General features: G+C 41.0%; 2 protein-coding genes across 5 annotated transcripts in view; one reads left to right on the top strand and one right to left on the bottom strand.

Annotated features, from left to right (window-relative positions):
* The window catches only part of col22a1 (collagen, type XXII, alpha 1), a 58,407-nt gene extending 50,048 nt beyond the window's left edge, over window positions 1–8,359 (top strand). For both annotated transcript variants that reach the window (XM_044171985.1, XM_044171984.1), the window contains 8 exons: window positions 2,371–2,442; window positions 2,534–2,569; window positions 2,647–2,691; window positions 3,690–3,869; window positions 4,002–4,068; window positions 4,201–4,383; window positions 4,968–5,045; window positions 5,137–8,359. In XM_044171985.1, coding sequence (XP_044027920.1) covers window positions 2,371–2,442; window positions 2,534–2,569; window positions 2,647–2,691; window positions 3,690–3,869; window positions 4,002–4,068; window positions 4,201–4,383; window positions 4,968–5,045; window positions 5,137–5,330 — 855 coding nt within the window. In that variant the 3' untranslated portion in view covers window positions 5,331–8,359. The remainder of the gene's footprint in view (window positions 1–2,370; window positions 2,443–2,533; window positions 2,570–2,646; window positions 2,692–3,689; window positions 3,870–4,001; window positions 4,069–4,200; window positions 4,384–4,967; window positions 5,046–5,136) is intronic.
* A 670-nt stretch (window positions 8,360–9,029) lies between these two features.
* The window catches only part of LOC122864504 (collagen alpha-3(IX) chain-like), a 28,738-nt gene continuing 21,086 nt past the window's right edge, over window positions 9,030–16,681 (bottom strand). For all 3 annotated transcript variants that reach the window (XM_044171986.1, XM_044171988.1, XM_044171987.1), the window contains 14 exons: window positions 16,566–16,619; window positions 15,292–15,336; window positions 15,108–15,161; window positions 14,944–14,997; window positions 14,632–14,685; window positions 14,090–14,161; window positions 13,951–13,986; window positions 13,793–13,837; window positions 13,670–13,702; window positions 13,227–13,373; window positions 12,202–12,256; window positions 11,871–12,065; window positions 11,283–11,369; window positions 9,030–9,989 (listed from right to left, as the gene is read on the bottom strand). In XM_044171986.1, coding sequence (XP_044027921.1) covers window positions 9,787–9,989; window positions 11,283–11,369; window positions 11,871–12,065; window positions 12,202–12,256; window positions 13,227–13,373; window positions 13,670–13,702; window positions 13,793–13,837; window positions 13,951–13,986; window positions 14,090–14,161; window positions 14,632–14,685; window positions 14,944–14,997; window positions 15,108–15,161; window positions 15,292–15,336; window positions 16,566–16,619 — 1,134 coding nt within the window. In that variant the 3' untranslated portion in view covers window positions 9,030–9,786. The remainder of the gene's footprint in view (window positions 9,990–11,282; window positions 11,370–11,870; window positions 12,066–12,201; window positions 12,257–13,226; window positions 13,374–13,669; window positions 13,703–13,792; window positions 13,838–13,950; window positions 13,987–14,089; window positions 14,162–14,631; window positions 14,686–14,943; window positions 14,998–15,107; window positions 15,162–15,291; window positions 15,337–16,565; window positions 16,620–16,681) is intronic.

The following is a 16,681-nucleotide window of genomic DNA, read 5'->3' as shown; positions in this document are numbered from 1 at the left end:
CCTAGTGAGTACTAGTGGAACTTTGTTGCATGTCATACCTCTTCTTTCTCTCCATGTTTCTTGTCTGCTCTACAACAAAGGCTAAAAATGCCTAAAAAGAGAGATTTGGTTAAAAAAAACTGCAAATGTTGCTGTTATTTCCTTTTAATGACAGCGGATTAAGCCAGCTTTCTCCTGGTGCTGGCATAATATAAGAGCATGGCAATCTGTATTTTTCTGGAGAAAAGATAAGTACAGTTTCAATATTCATATCAGAGTTGCATTTCAATGCTAGATGTAAATGTAAGATAAATTATCAGAAATCATCCCCACTCTGTATATGTGATATCAGGTGTTAAAGGGGAACTCCACATTTTTTACACATCAAAGTCTGTTTCCAGGTGTTGGGGAGTGCTACTGCACATGTAAAAGAAAGTTGTATAAAGCCTTTAGTGTCTCTAGAGGGAGATGTGTTAAGTCTGATAAATGGCCAAGTGACGTCACTTGAGTCAACGTCTGTTGGGGCTGAAGACTACAAGTTTGAAAAGGAAAAAAATCTGGGGGTGTGGAGTTAGAAAGTGAGCTTACCAGACCTCTGTAGCCCGCTCCTCATCTCTGCTTGAGGCTAGCGGCTACTAGCATAACACACCCGAATCTCAGACCGAACTGTCGGTGGTGGAGTTGCATATCTCCATGACATCGATTTTGATCATCTTTTTTTAACTGTCCATTGTGAGTCCAACGATGTTATAGGAGTGCAATACTGAATCTGTCGAGTACTCTTTTAAGAAAAAGGTGGGGTGAGTCCCTGTCTTATCCACAGTGGTGTGGACATGTGAAGCTAAAAACTAACTAATACCTAATAAATGAGGCCCATCAGAAGCAGTAGGTACTGATACTGTCTCAGGTTCTGGTAGGCAAGGTGCGGACCCAAAAGGAGACACAAAGACCCTGCAGACAGGATGAAAAGACAGTTTACCTTGTTCAAGAACAGGCAGGTGACTGGGTCAAGGAGTCTAGAGGAAGGAAACCCAATGGAGGCAAGTAGTGAGCATGTGAAGGACCGAATCTAGATAAATCTAGTTCAGATGTCTGCCCTCACAGATTCACAGACTACAGGTACTGTATGTTCCTGACAAGTCTGCGATGGTTTAGGACTGCTCTACCTTGAAAATCTTAAAAGTGCTTGAGGGGTCCCCTGTAGACTTTTTGGGCCCCCATCTACAATGCTGATTTTCCTTGTGGGAATTGACCAGAATTCATAATATGCTAATGCTAGAAATGAGGATAAAATCTCAGAGAAATATGCATTTAAATATATTCATCATGATCATTTTGAAGCTACTAGTGAAATATGAGTTTTGCACTTTACTGCCCAGGTAACATGTTATTTCAAAGTGCTGTCCCAGTCCTCACAATGCTTTTGGAGCCCTTGTACTCTATGTACTCTCACAATTTCGCTGAGCACACAGATGAGGTTAATTAAAGTCTGTGAGGGTTCAGCGATCACAGAGTTTATAGGGTGACGCTGGAGACTAGAGTCTGGAGATGAAGAGGAGGGGGAGGCAGGCAGATGCCATCATGACAGAATATGAAACAGAGAATAAAATGTAGTAAAGATAGTGAGATCTTGTGAGACCGCTGAGTGAGGAGAATATTTTTTTGACATGTTGGTATCATTGGCAACAAAATGTGTTTTGGAAAGAAATAGACGGAGCTGCACACTGGTCTGTGGGCTGAAGGATGCTTTCCTGGGAGGAGGAGTAACTGTTGCTAACTGGAGGGCAGACGATATGCAGCCAGCTATCAGAGAGGAGTTGATGATATCAGTCAGCAGAGGGAGCAGATCAACAGAAATAGCTTAGAGGAGGGAGGAGGGCAGGGACCTGATGCGGAAAGGTTAGAAGAGAAGACAGAAAGTGATTTCAGTGGAGGGTGAAGGTATTTAGAGGCCGGACCAGATATTGCTAAAAATGTTATCAAGATGGCCAAATTTAACACAGAGAGAAAGGAGAGTGTAGTGAGTGGAAAGAAGCAGAGAAGATAGTGTTTCCATTCAAGAATCTAAAGAAATGAAAATGAGAAAGTGAAACATTCTCTCATTTCTGCAAACATTAAGAAATTCCTTCATTCTGTGGTTGCCATAACCAGCTTGTCTTCAGGCCCACATGTCCCCTGTAAATATGAATTTTAATCTCTTCAAGCTGGCATGTCCCACCGCAAGATTGGTTTATGAGATTTTTATCCACAGCACTGCTGCATGTTGATAAGAACTGCAGCTAAATGTTAATCTTGCTCAATCCTCAGTAATGAGCGAGGCTTTTAGAGTACAAGTACAGTGTGCCACGTGTGTGCCATGTGATGAGCGGCTGTGTCTCTGCTGTCATACAGGGTCTTAGGGGAGACAAGGGAGAAGCCGGCAACCCAGGATTACCAGGCTTTAGTGGGCCTAAAGGCCCCGCGGTGAGTGGTAGATTTGACATATTTTGATTAAAAAGATTAATTGCTCACAAATGTGACCAGCTGTGGGTAATGTTGACTTTTATCTTTACAGGGTCCACCTGGTCCAATTGGCCCAGAGGGAAAACAGGTAAGCACTTCATAAGACCACTGATGATGTGTATATACTGATTTCTTGCTCACATCCACTGCTTTTGGTGTTTGTAGGGAATGCCAGGCAGAGTTGGTGATCGTGGCCTCAAAGGAGATAAGGTGAGTACTAGAGATGTAAACAAATATGTAAAATGATGTAAAATACAAATATGGATATAAACAGATAATGTGCTCATAATATATACAAACAATTGAATGATGCAAATGAGTCATAACTCAGTCCAACTTAAACACACAGACATCATACACACACTGCTACAATCACTGGAAATCAAATCAAGGATAAATGTCCTTGACGGACTTAGTAAACATTTCAGACTTTTTTTGATATTTTTGTGGCATTTTATTACGGTGCTCCTGAGAGCACAGCAACTTAAATAAACACATACAATTTGACAAAACACAAGCAAATGAACACACACGCACAGCATTTAGGAAAAAAATGCTACAAAGTGAAAAAAACTAAAGAAAATACAGAAGCACAGTTCAAGAACAGAAACCATAACTAAATACAGAAGGGGCTACTGTATTTAATGCCTTTATTAGATAGTGATAGAGATGACAGGACCTGCCAGTAGCCAAAGCAGCAGGACCTTTCATGATGCAGATTAGCCAAAATCAAAAAACACTGGAGACTTAAAACACAGTGGTGTAGAAAGTTTTCAGTTCAACATGTAGACATTCAGCAAAGTCTCTCATCACTAACTTTTCCCCAGTTTTACCAGATTTTTTCGGGCAGTGCAGCCTGAGACTTGATTGATATTTTTTGACAGTTAACAGTAAAATGAGCTGAAGTTAGGGAGCGTCTCAAAAGTGCATGCAAAATGGCAAAAAGAGCTTTCTCATTTGTATACAGACACTTCAGACCAACTCCACTTTCACCTGGTCCTCCTTCCATTGTAATACAAACCACTGGTTCTTAAAGAAAATCATGTAATGTAAAATATTGAGTTGTATATTTTGGTAGCTAAATGTGTATAAATACACATGAAGAGTATGTGATATAAACAGATACTGACACATGAGTGAGTACATACTCGGCTTTCCTCATTTTCCAGTAATCCATCAGTTATTTTTATTGGTGTCATCTAATCCAGGGAGACCCAGGTGTGAAGGGAGATAAAGGACATGCAGGAGATCCAGGTATGCCTGGAAACCCTGGACCCCCAGGCAGAAAGGGCCACACAGGGATGATGGGCATGTCAGGACCACCTGGAGAAATAGGATCTCCTGGGCCACAAGGACCTTCAGGAAACCCCGGTGTCCCAGGCCAAAGGGTGAGTCATTTTCCTGAAAGCTTTAAACTTTATTCAGTTTTGAAACAATATTGATGCCACAGTAATATGCACAGATGATTTAGGTGTAGGTATTAATAATTTAATTAATCATTAACAACTTTGTTGTCTCAGGGAGAGTCGGTATCACTGGAGCAGATGAGACGGCTCATCCAGGAGGAGCTGACAAAACAATTAGATGGTGAGGAGGCCATTTCTTTTTGGGTTTCATCCTGCCTGTAGATCTCAGTGAGACATATGGTTCATTTGGGCTAATGTAGGATAACCTTAATAGAGTTGTATCAGATTTAAGTAACTTTTCTCTTCTGTCCAGCCAAAATGGCTTACCTCATGGCTCAGATCCAGCCAGCCCATGTGAAGAGTACAGCGGGCCGTCCAGGACCTCCAGGCCCTCCAGGTAAGGACGGCAGTTCTGGACGACCTGGCCCTCCTGGAGAGCCTGGTATACCTGGACAGAATGGAGGAGAAGGACCCAGGGGACCCATGGGCCCTAAAGGTAGGACGAAGACTCATACTGTAGCAATGTTATTGGTTATGTCTGGGTCCTTTTTAAGGTTTTTGTTACTTTGTTACTTCCGCAATGTTAACTACTTTCCAATTCTCAAATTTGAGAATAAATTTAAAGGAATAGTTTGAAATGGTCTTATTTGCTTTCTTGTCGAGAATTAAATGAGAAGATTGATACCACTCTCATTTCTCTATGCTAAATATGGAGCTACCGTCAGAAGACAGTTAGTTTAGCTTAGCACAAAAAGTGGAAACAGGGAGAAATTGCTAGCCTAACTCTGTCTCTGTCTAAAGGTAACAAAATCCACCTTCCAGCACCTCTAAAGCTCACTAATAAACACGTTATATCTTAGAGTGATAGGAGTGCCCCTTTTAGTTAACTTTTTCATCCTGAGATAGCTGAGAAAATCTGTGCACAGGTTTGGTACACAGACACAGGGACATGCCTGATATTCCAAACAGTCCATCCATTTATTTCACAAACCAAAAAGGTTTTCCACTGCCCACACAACCTATTTACTGTTCTAATGTGCAGAAATCATAGTGACTATTTTGTTTTCCCATTCCTTCCAGGTGAGAAAGGAGCAAAGGGAGAAAAGGGAGAAACTGGTATTGGTGACAGAGGAGAGCAAGGACCGACTGGCCCAATAGGTAACAAACAGTCTCTTACTTACTCTGTTCATTCTTTTTATGTTGGTTTCACCCAATTTGGAGCCCCTAATTCTTCATCTTCCTACTATAGGTCCAGCCGGTCTGCCTGGTTATGGTAAAGACGGAAGCCCAGGACAAGCCGGAGCCCAGGGAGAGCCAGGAAACCCCGGCCCCCACGGTCAGCCTGGACCTCCAGGTCCTCCTGGCCAATGTGACCCCACCCAGTGTGCCTACTATGCCAGCCTGGCACATAGACCCCACACCAAAAATGTCAAGGGGACTTAAGAAAGAAGAGACACAAAGAGCTTGAAGTCCAACTGTATTTATGAACTTGTTCGTGTCTGAATCAAGAACGTTTCTTTTTCAAGATAACCTCAGTATGGAGGGCTGAAGCAATATGTGCTGCCGGTCAGATTCTTTGTTTTGTTTGTTTTTGGTATGAAGCTTGGGATTTTTGGGGATTGAGTACGAGGGGATTTTTCAGATTTAATATGGGGTAAAGAGGGCAGCTAAACAGTTTTTTCCTCACTTGCATGCTTCCTGTAAAATACATAGGGAGATAACAAGGGTGATGCAATTCCCTTCTTTTAAACCCCCCCATCTGGAGAGAAGATTTGGGAGTCTGATATTGTATCGTTCATCAGTAATTATCTCATAAGTTCAGCTAGGCGTTTTCTTGCAGGAATATGTCTGCACCACAGCCTTTTTTCCCTGCCTCACACCATTTTGCATCAATTACCATTCACAGCCCACACTGTCCTATGTCTAGCAATAGATGTCAGTTACTGCTCACTAAATTGATCTTTCGCTAGGGATCTTCTACCAGTCTATTGGTAATTACTCAGTCAAGGGAATTATCCATTTTATTGTCATTGATGGGAAGGGGGGAGGACAGACAGTGTGAGGAACAATCTCAAATACCAATAGTGATTTTGTGTAGGAGGAGTGTTAATGAGTTAGTGCGGAGAGTGATGAATGACCACATTTGTGCTCTTCTTCCAAGCTGGAGGTAAGAAGCAGTGTTCTTACTGTATGCAGCCTTGGTTTGGATAGTATTGGCACCACAAAACAGGCAGAAAAATAGTATATCTATCTAAAAATTCCCCCTTAAACAAGCTGGAATTTTGCTCGATTTGTAGACAGAAACAAGACAAGATTTTATTCTGGAAATAAAGTGGAGGCATTCTGTTTATTTGCCTGAAAAATGCAACACAGTACCCACACTATCAATCGTTTTGTATGAATTTGTATCGTTTAAAGGTGGATATCTGACTTTGAAATGAAAGTCTTGTGAAATGAAAATCTGTCCAAAATAGTAATAACATGACATGTATGCATAATTCATACATGCCATGTAACGATTTGTTCCAAACTCACCCACAGGATGCCTATTAAACCCGAGTCTAAAAAGACAGAAGTTGAGACAGGAAGAAATGTCACTGTTAGATTTGTACTTTTATGTTTAATGAAGTGGCTCTGGTCATTCTCTCTTTGAGGAATGCATAGACTTGAGCAGTAAACAGCTTTGAGGAGGTGGTATAATTGCCACCTTTGTTTACCTTTCTTGAAAAGCTGCTTGTTTCTCACTGCTTTCTCTAAATGTGCCACTTCCTTTCTGCTCGGTGAGGCTTATTAAGCGCCTATGCTGTGGCAGTGCCCGGGCAGCTCAGCCCTGCTCTGAAAAGACATTGCTGTTCTTATTTTGTCCCCTGGAACCTAAAATTGGAGAGTTGCATCCCTGCATCTTGATGACCAGACCATTGTGGTAAGCATTTGAAAGATGTTTTGCCTTACATCCCTCATGGACCAATTACACCTCTCCCCAGCCTCAGACTTGCTGGTCATCTAGCACCTATTAAATCGCCTCAACAAAAGGGATCACATTTGTCTTTGTTTCAAAAACATGAGGAAACACAAGCGCAAAGGGGAAGTGGGGGAGCAAAGAGATCTTATGTGAGCTTGCCAAGACATACAGTATGACCTACAGGTCAACGATTATCACTATATGGGCCACTTATCTCGCTCAGGTTACCTAATGGAAGGTCATTCATGAATACTGAAGTTGTGGCTCTGAACAACTTAGTTTTGAAGATGTTGGTAAAGCAGACTGGAGTTTTTAGTTTGACCAATATTTCTCGGCTGCTCTGGAGGCAGGAGTAATTTCATTTGTCGAGTTAAAGCAAGGCTATGTAATTTTTGAAAGAAGAAATAGCACATTCTTCATCTTACAAATGAAAAGTTGACTTCATATGCAATAAAATGCACCCTTGTGAAATTCGGTACACTGCTACAGCCTCTATGACCAGTAGCTTATGGTGGCTAATATTAGCTAATGTTAGCAAAAGGTTGAATTTAACATTTACTATTATCTTGCAGTTTTCACTTTTTGTCACATGTGGACAGTGGCATCTGTTCAGCAAAAGTTGGTTACAAATTACTTTAAACTACAGTAACTGGTTCTTATTTTTCAAAGATAGTGGCAGAAAACATAAATATTGTGAGGGTTGACATTCAGCAGGCTGGACCTACTAGCTTGGGTTAATACCTAAAAATGCCTAGTGTAAAATTAGCTGGTCAGCTAGGCTAACTATCTGCTTTTCGATGTAACATACTTAGCCAACAAAACTGTAGGTGTTATAGTACCTCTGAGGTTTAACTCCTAACCTCAGAGCAGCTCTGCCCATGAGAAAATGTAGTTACCATAGTTAAAACTACATTGGCAAATGTTTGTAGCTACAGTACATTATGGCTTCTTTCATCACAGTGGTAGAGAGCAGCTTTAAGTGCAATTAAGTTCAAATTTACAGTAGGTTCAGAATCAGTTTTGGTCCTAAATGTGTGATTGGAATAAATTACCTGCTCAGTCAATATTGTCATACCATTTAATATATCTGTTAGCTGCTTCTTTGTCAATGGTTTATTATTGAACTATCAAACCGTGTCAGTATTGCCCTTTCTTGGTTTTGTAAATGCTTGTTACAGTGATCAGTAGACTATGTGTTACAGGGTGGGATGGTAAGTTGCTGCACACAGCTCAAAATTTCGTAATGCAAATAAGATAAACAGCTTTCATTATTCAAATTAGCTGTTTTTTCTGATTGAAAGATTTTATTAAGCTATATTGCTAAATTATTCATGATTTAAACCAATGCAAACGTGTTGTAAATCATTAACTAAACTGTATTAACCTGTTTTTTCCATTTTTTCCTGATGAATTGGTGCTAAGATATTTAAAATTAGTAGCATATTGTAAGTATTGGAAAGACACATGTACTGTACTGTATAATAAAGACTAGAACGGATTCATTTTATAATACAGGCTTTGATTTGTTTTGTTAATAGTCAATGCTTGCCTCACGTTGTTTGTGAGATCCTGCTCAGTTCTATCACTATACGTTGGTCCCTTTGAGTTATACTCTTCTTCTGCCATCCATCCTGTTTAATATCTGTATGCTGAATATGTAAAGCCAGTCTTTTGCTGAGTCAAATTTTATGAACCTCGTGCATCCTTTCATTATGCAAACAACTTAAAATCCACTGGCTCTAAGCCATGATAAGATCTAATAAATCAAAGGGATGTCCTTGGGATGGCTGCTATGCTAACTTTTCCCAGCAGGTCATATTTGATCTGTGAATGTATTTGTGCTGTGCAGACAGAGGTAGGGATGATGTTGACTCTCCTTTGTAACCTGGCAACAGTGAAATGCCCTCCTGAATTTAGATTATATCCATAACAACCCAGGGACCTTGTTTTCAATACAAAACCATTTTACTTTAGAGCGGCTGTGGAATTTCATTGATCGGCCACCTTGCCATGTGCATTCCAAACTACTTAATTCTCTTATTCGTGCTATATAATAATGTGACTCATTGTCACTTGCATATCATTGAATTTTAATACTAGACCATAGCTGCAGCAGCCCTGAGGTAGATTTTTTTGCTCCATTAAATGTGAAAGTCTTAATACTTAGTACTATGCAACACTTCCAAAACATATCACTTTATTACATTGTTTGAAAAAGAACATTAATATGACAAAATCAGGCAAAACAAATGTATGATCCTAAATGAAAAAGCACATTGTTGGAGATGTCAGTTCAGGTCTGCACTTGTAGTGAAATTAGAAGATGTTAATGTGAACATTTTTTGCAATATTGTTTTGGAAGCAAAAACTTAAAACATAGTTCCACTTCACCATATTCTGTTCCTAGCTGGCTCATGACTGCAGTGGAGAATCAGTGGGTCAAAATGGTACCTGGTATGCAGTAGGCTTTACATGTAGCTAAAAGAGTAGAAGCAACTTTCTCAGGGAGCTTATTCAAGGATGAAAAAGTACATGCATAAGAGGAAATCAGAGAGATGTATTTTTATAATACTTTACAACCTGCTCATATGTGTTTTACTGAAGGTGGGGGGTCAGCAGTTGTAACTGCATAGATTTGTACGGGACAACTCGCGGCCCTGCGCACCTGTCGTCAGCTGGAGGAAGTTGCTTTGGCATCAGTAGCAGCTATCTTTGAACATTAGATAAGCTCTCACTAAAATCACATACAAGTTAAAATGTCTATACAGTATTCTACAATTGTGCCTTGTCTCTGTTTCCCTTTGCGTCCCTTAGATCCGTGGTTCAGATGGAGACATTTGAAGACTCCCAAAGATTTCCACGCCTGGACTTCTGAGAAGCCCTTAAACGTGGTCACTGCAGGATGAGATCTGGAGCGTTTCAATGAGCAGTGAGGTCTCATGGGTTTTTGTAGCCGGCAGACTTCTTTCCACTGACCATATAGAAAGGTGGAAGTCTGCTTATACAGGTTGATGGATCACAAAGCCCGGGCGGCCCTGAAGGTCCCCTTGGACCGGATGCTCCTGGGACACCAGGACTTCCTTTCTCACCACGTTCTCCATTTTTGCCATCCTTGCCAATACCAGGAGCGCCTGGGGCACCTGAGATGGAGATACAAAACGTAAAATATTAAAGCTGACCTGGAATTAAAATTCATTTTTGCAAAGAAATTAATATATCCTCGATGCTAGTTTTGACATATGTACTTATTTGGTCAAAACTGTAATTACCAAAAAGAAGACAGACTGACACTGGTATTGTTATTTGATTGGTGCAACATCTGTGTGAGTGGGCACTATAAATAGTTCATAATATCACTTCATTCAGTATGTCCTAAAGGTTTATGTTATGACCACCAGTTTTAATTATTTCAACTGCATTTCTGAAAAATCATGTTTTATCCAACATTTTGGCAGAGGGCTCTAAATGCTACAATGCCCATGAGCCTTGCTGTTGCCATTGAGAGGAAGCCAGTCAGAGGCACCAACCAGAGTGGTAGAGAATTCAAATCGCTCCACAGTGGCAGTTGGGAACAAAAGACGGCGCCATAGTTGCTGAAATCATCCAAAAGTGACCAAGAAAATGAAAGTGAACTGGTTTAAGCTGAAGACTGTAAAATAATTGCTTGCAACAACACAATCTTTACCTTCTATCCACTGTTAGCTAGTTAGCCTGGCTTGCTAGCTTCCAGTTTTTGAGTGGAATACAACATTAAAGGCACAAAGAGTCCTCCCAAATGTTGAATGTTGTAAAGGGACACACGGTTGGTTATGTACCGGCTCACACGGTATGGTACACAGTGTAGACTTCTTGAAAAATGGGACAAAACGCCTTGTATCGGGCTACGATGTGTTCTAGTCAATAGTGCACCACGGAAGTTAAAGGTACCCTGTAGAGTTTTTGACCATTAACAGCTAGTAGCTCTATGGAGTTGTGTGCACATGTGACGTAATACACAGTCCTGCCAATGGTGTCACATTGTTTCACTGATCTACATGTGGCCAAGAAGCGCAGTAATGTAACAGCAAAGGCAGGGAAGAAGAGGATTTCTAGCAAGCAGACATCAACGCAGGATTTAAAATGTTTCAAAAAAACAGCTTTGCAAATGTTGTATGAGGAAGTAACTGCATTCAGCATGTTTGTTAGACTTCACTGATACACACACAGTGAATAACACAAAATTCCACAGGGCGTCTTTAACAGCATGTCTCTTAGCAAAGTCGACCCTGAAAGTCAGTTAACCGCTGCCATGGGAAACACCCACCTAGAGGCTTGAAGCTTAGATGCTTAATGTGCAGTTCCACTGTTAATAAAGAGGAATGTAGACATTTTGAAGACTCATGGTTTCCTCTCAGCAGCAATGCGCTCTAATTATTACAAGACTGTAGCCTTACCTGGTATACCTGGTGCGCCTGGGCTTCCTTTGATTCCTACACCGTCCTCTCCCTTGTCTCCCTTATTTCCCTTCTCCCCAGCATCCCCTGCAGAACAGCAGAGCACATAGAGGACACACAAATAATGCTGAGATGAAATGGAGAGGCATACTGTTTTCAGGAAACTTAATGACTCCACTCTGATTCAGCCTTGTTTAGTAAGTCATTGATTGTATAATGTTATGCATGGGTGAATCCCTCCCATCCGCAGAGCGCTCTACCGAACTTCTTTCAATGTGCTATGGCAGTGTGAAGACAAAGGCGTACTGCCAGCAGCCACAGCCTTGTTTTCTCTAAAGGCTTCATTTAATTTCTTGCCACTGCATCCAATGTAAGAGTTCTGGATACTCTCCAAGAAAATAAAGGAAAAGCAAAAATCTATCACAGCAGCACAGCTTATCTATCACAGTGCTGGTGAAACACATTCAGTATTTGCAAACCACTTAAAGCTTTTCTAAAGATTGCTGAAGCCAGCAGCTTTGGTTATCTCTGGCCTTGTTGGAGTTCAGTATTGAGTAGTGGAGAATGGATTTGAAAAGGCTTACTGACCTTTCTTGCCTGGTGCGCCTGGAAGTCCAAAGAAGCCTGGATGGCCTTTGGGCCCCATCAGCCCTGGGGCTCCTGCTGCTCCTGCCACTCCGGCTGCTCCTGGGGGGCCGGGAGGGCCTGCCGGTCCAGGAATACCAGGGGCACCAATGGCTGCTGGCTTCTTCAGAAACTCTTTCTTAAACTCTGCTAATTGTTCTAGATGGACAAAGAACAACTCATCTTAAAACAGGAAAGCCTTTTACAATACATACCCACAATTAGATTGATCATGGGTTAAATATCAGTGAAGATGTGGATGTGATGAGGTCAAATTAAAGTGAACAAACTGCACCTTCAACAACGGCTGAGCACATTTCCCGAAGCTTCTCATCACTCACTTTTGGGCCCTGTGAATGAATGAATAAACATTAACACTGCAAAGAGACCATAGATTTGGGTCTAAGGACAGCGGGTGTTGTATGCTGTACAGATTGTGAAGCCCCTTGAAGCAAATTTGTGGTTTACCATCTACTCTGCATTAGCAGAATACACACACTGAATCATAGTGGCTTAAAAGCGAGAGAGAAAAAAAATCTCTAAGATAAGCATGTTAGAATGCTCCAAAGTTACAATACCACCAGTCTTGGTAGTAGACTGGTAATATTGTTAATATGATGAGTGGGGTTAGCTTGTCACCGCAAATCACATTTGAGTGGTTGAATTTTTATAACCGAATTCAAGACCAGTCACCAAAAATATATAGGAAAAAGAGGGATTTTGTTATTAAATATTCAAAAATGATTTTTGACCCATATTTAGCATATACAAAGAGATAAATGAACAAGTAACAAATGGACACAAGATTAGACCTTGGAAAATCTATTTTTCATTTCACCCTGTCTTTAAGCAGGTATGTTTATTATGTTTACCATCTTAACATGTTAGCATGCTAACATTTGCTAAGTAGCACAAAGTAGCTGAGGCTAATGGGAATGCCATTAGTTTTGCAGGTAATTGTTCATAAACCAAAGTACTGGACAAATGACCAATTTTGACCTGATGATGGCGCTAGATGGAAAGTCAGAGTATCACCAAAGTCAGTAGGATACATCATCTGGAAGCATGAGTGTGTGTACAAGACTTCATGGCAATCTATCCAGCAGTTGTTGAGATATTTCAGTCTGGACCAAAGTGGTGGACTGACAACATTACCATCCCTAGCATCAATTATTTATTTGTTAATTATATGGATAGTACCAACTACAGTACCACAGCACCAACTATGTTCTCTCTTAATATGAGTTCTGAAGTTGATCAGCTGTGCTGCTGCTGCAGATAGCGTGTACGTACTATCTATTGGCATATAGTAGCACTTACAGGTAGACCTCTTGGGCCTGGTGTTCCAGGAAGGCCTGGTTCTCCCTCCAGCCCTCGAGCTCCCATTGGACCAGCCAAACCCTCGTGACCCGGCTGGCCTGGTCTGCCATCATCTCCTGTAGCTCCTCTTTGGCCCTTCTCTCCACGCTTAAGGTGGAAAAAAAGAAATCATTACAATCTGATTCTGATTTTAGCGAGACTGCAACTATGTCCATTCTTTTTTTACTGGTACGTCTTCCTCATCCTCCTTTGACATGTGTGGGGGTTTCACCAAGATATCCGGGGCACAAATTCAACTGTACATTATTTTGTTCATATGCAATGCAAGCCACTACTAATAGCAGGTGTTACAGCACAGTGATGGAGTTATGAATTTCTATGTGACAAGAAGAGTTTAGAACAGAAGTGTGAGAGTTGCAGTACAGACAGTAGTTTTTTAATACCTCTCCTTTCATTCCAGTAACACCAGGAGGGCCCTGAAAACACACAAAGATTAGTTGACTTCTTTTAAGTCCACTCAGAAAGGTTATTGCATTTTCGATTAAACAAAATGTAGCTCCACATACCTGGTCTCCCTTGACCCCGATATCTCCTGCCAGACCTGGGTCCCCCTGTTCACAAAAGCAGCGTGGTGAGTGTGTAACTATTGGATGAGTGACATGGCTGTGAAAAGGTCATTCACAGATCCACGCGAAGCAAAGACAAAGATAATAATAGCTCTTACCTGACTTCCTTTTGGTCCTATTGGTCCCATAGGCCCCTGACAACACATGCAAAAAACATTATGCACTTCACCTCTACTAAAGATTCTCATCATTACGGGTGTTTAAAAGGAACATTGGTAATAATGAGATTTTTCTAACCTGATCACCTTTGTGTCCAGTATGACCCTTCATCCCCTTGGCACCAGTGTCACCTTTGTCTCCTGTCTCACCCTGGAAATGCAACATTTTATATCCATCTATTCTATACAGTTTAACATTTTAATTTCATTAATAAAATTCAAGTTTTCATGAGCTCAGAACAGAATAACAGCCCTGTTTCCAGCTTTGTGACAATGCATTTTCCAGCTAGTCCAACGTTTTGTTTTATAGTTTGTTTATCTTAAGATGTAGGAGAATTTTCTCAACCCATAAAGGAACACTTAATCCTAGAGATACGTGGTTTTCCATGGACAGGAAGGATATGAAAAACTGTAATCTGTAAAGTAACTAGTAACTAAAGCTGTCAGACAAATAACAGAGTAGAAAAAACAATATTTGCCTCTGCGATGTAGTGGAGTAAAAGTATAAAGTTGAGGAAATGCTCAAGTAAAGTACAAATACCTCAAATCTGTACTTAAGTACAGTACTTGAGTAAATGAGTAAAGTTACATTCCATCACTGGTATATGGAAACTCACTCACCTGAATGCCTGGAGGACCTGCAGGCCCCACTGGCCCTTGTTTTCCTGTTTCACCCTGCAAATCAGAATCAGAATCAGATATACTTTTTTTACCCCCAAGGGGAAACTCTTTCGTTACAGCTGCTCACTATCACGTCAAAGCACACAGGAATAGAAGAACTAAAATTGATTATAGATACAGTTTATATTCAACTTAGTAATGTGGATTTACCTGAAACCTCTATAAAAAGTGCAATACCAAAATCAATAGAAAAGCAGGAACGGACACCTTAAAATGACCTGGCACACAACTGAAAAGTAAATGTAAACTCACGGTTGCTCCTTTTTCTCCTGGTTTCCCATCTTCTCCAGGTTTTCCAGGCTCACCCTATATGAAAACAGATGAGTATGGATGGGTTTGAAAATGTGACTGAAAATAACAGATAAACAGATGAATATAATTAAAGCGTGCTAGGTGGCTCGATGGGGGAATCTCACAGTCTTTCCAGGAAGTCCAACTGGCCCGATGGATCCCTCAGCACCAGTATCACCCTAAATCCACAACAGAAATTGTGTTAGTCTTCAAGTTGTTATTTCGGTCAGCTCAGTTCGCTTGCGATGAGTGAGTGCCGTTGAAGTCTATGTGGACACGCCTCATTAAACAGGAGATGATTCCAATTACCTTTGCACCAGTGGGTCCAACTACTCCCTGCTTCCCTGGCAGCCCCTAAGAACAACGACACATCATATAAAAAGAAACAAAATGAATGTGTTTTTGCTGCTACACCCTTCAATTCTGTTTATGTCGGGTGTAAGAATTTATAGTGTAGTAACAGTCAATGAGGTAGCAAAAATTCACAGTATCTTTAACCATCTTTCCATCACTTCCATTCATCCCATATGAATTAGGCACAGGGATGCTTTGAGCTAAATGCTATGTTGGACCTCGCCTCACCACGTGTGAGAGACAAAGACAGGCCCATCTGGAAAAGCTGAAGCCTTCACTAAGATGCTCGACTGAGAAACAAAGGACAGACAGTAGAACGGCACCAAGTACCCACAGCCATTAATTCACACCTAGGTGTAGGACTGATGCAAGATCCCAGTGGAAGCCAACGCGAGATCTCAGTTGAATCTAAACACCGGACTCCTATTGGACGAGACACGCTATACAGCACGTAAAATCTCGCCGTACAGCTATGACGATGTCACGTCTATAAAGCCTAGTGACACACGCTGCTCTTTGTCTTTTCCACTGTAACCACCGCTATGACAGGAAGGCACATCACGTAACTTTTATTTTCCTAGAGGAGCAACAGACTGTTGTGTTTGCTGAACACACTTTTGGATCCTGATCGTTTATTCCCCATAATTCACTGTCCCCTCTTATTAATGTAAGATAGTACTCTAAATATCAGCATTTTAAGGTAGACAGCCACCTTTGAGACTGTTTTTCATAAACATAACCTCAGTAATCATAACCTCCTTTTAAATGTCAGTAGTGGAAGCTCCATGACAATGCATTTTTCTATGGTGGCTGGCAAATGAATTACCACGAAAAAGTTCCCAGTATGCAGTTTATGTAAGCCTTGACAATTCATCTGAAAAATCTCTCTCCAGGAAATAGTAGACGAGACAGCATAGCTTCTTTCAGAAAGCCATGAGATAATGGTATAAAACAGTGTGTTCTTTTTCTGCTGCACTGTTTGTAGAATCAGTTTGACCATTTAAGCGTCTCACCTCATACACTTGCAGGCAAAGGTAGATGTGATCTTGGCATTCGATTTTCCTTCCCGCTGGTTGTTTGGCTTTGATGTTTTATGTATCCGACCTTGTCCTCCATTAGTTTTCCTTGCTTTGACTTACTTAGCAATAAAAATCTAACTATTCAAAGTCATAATTACCACTATAAGACTGTGAAGTGTACACAATGAATGAAAATGAAGTTGGACTTACTGGAATACCCACAATCCCCCTGACACCAACAGCTCCAGGAGTGCCGGGCTCTCCCTGTTGAGTAGAGGTTCATGCATACAGGTATAATAATGACTAGAGCAACATATATTAGATCA

The sequence above is a fragment of the Siniperca chuatsi genome, linkage group LG17, assembly GCF_020085105.1.
Source record: "Siniperca chuatsi isolate FFG_IHB_CAS linkage group LG17, ASM2008510v1, whole genome shotgun sequence".
NCBI lineage: Eukaryota > Metazoa > Chordata > Actinopteri > Centrarchiformes > Sinipercidae > Siniperca > Siniperca chuatsi.
This window is presented reverse-complemented; position numbering and strand designations above follow the sequence as displayed.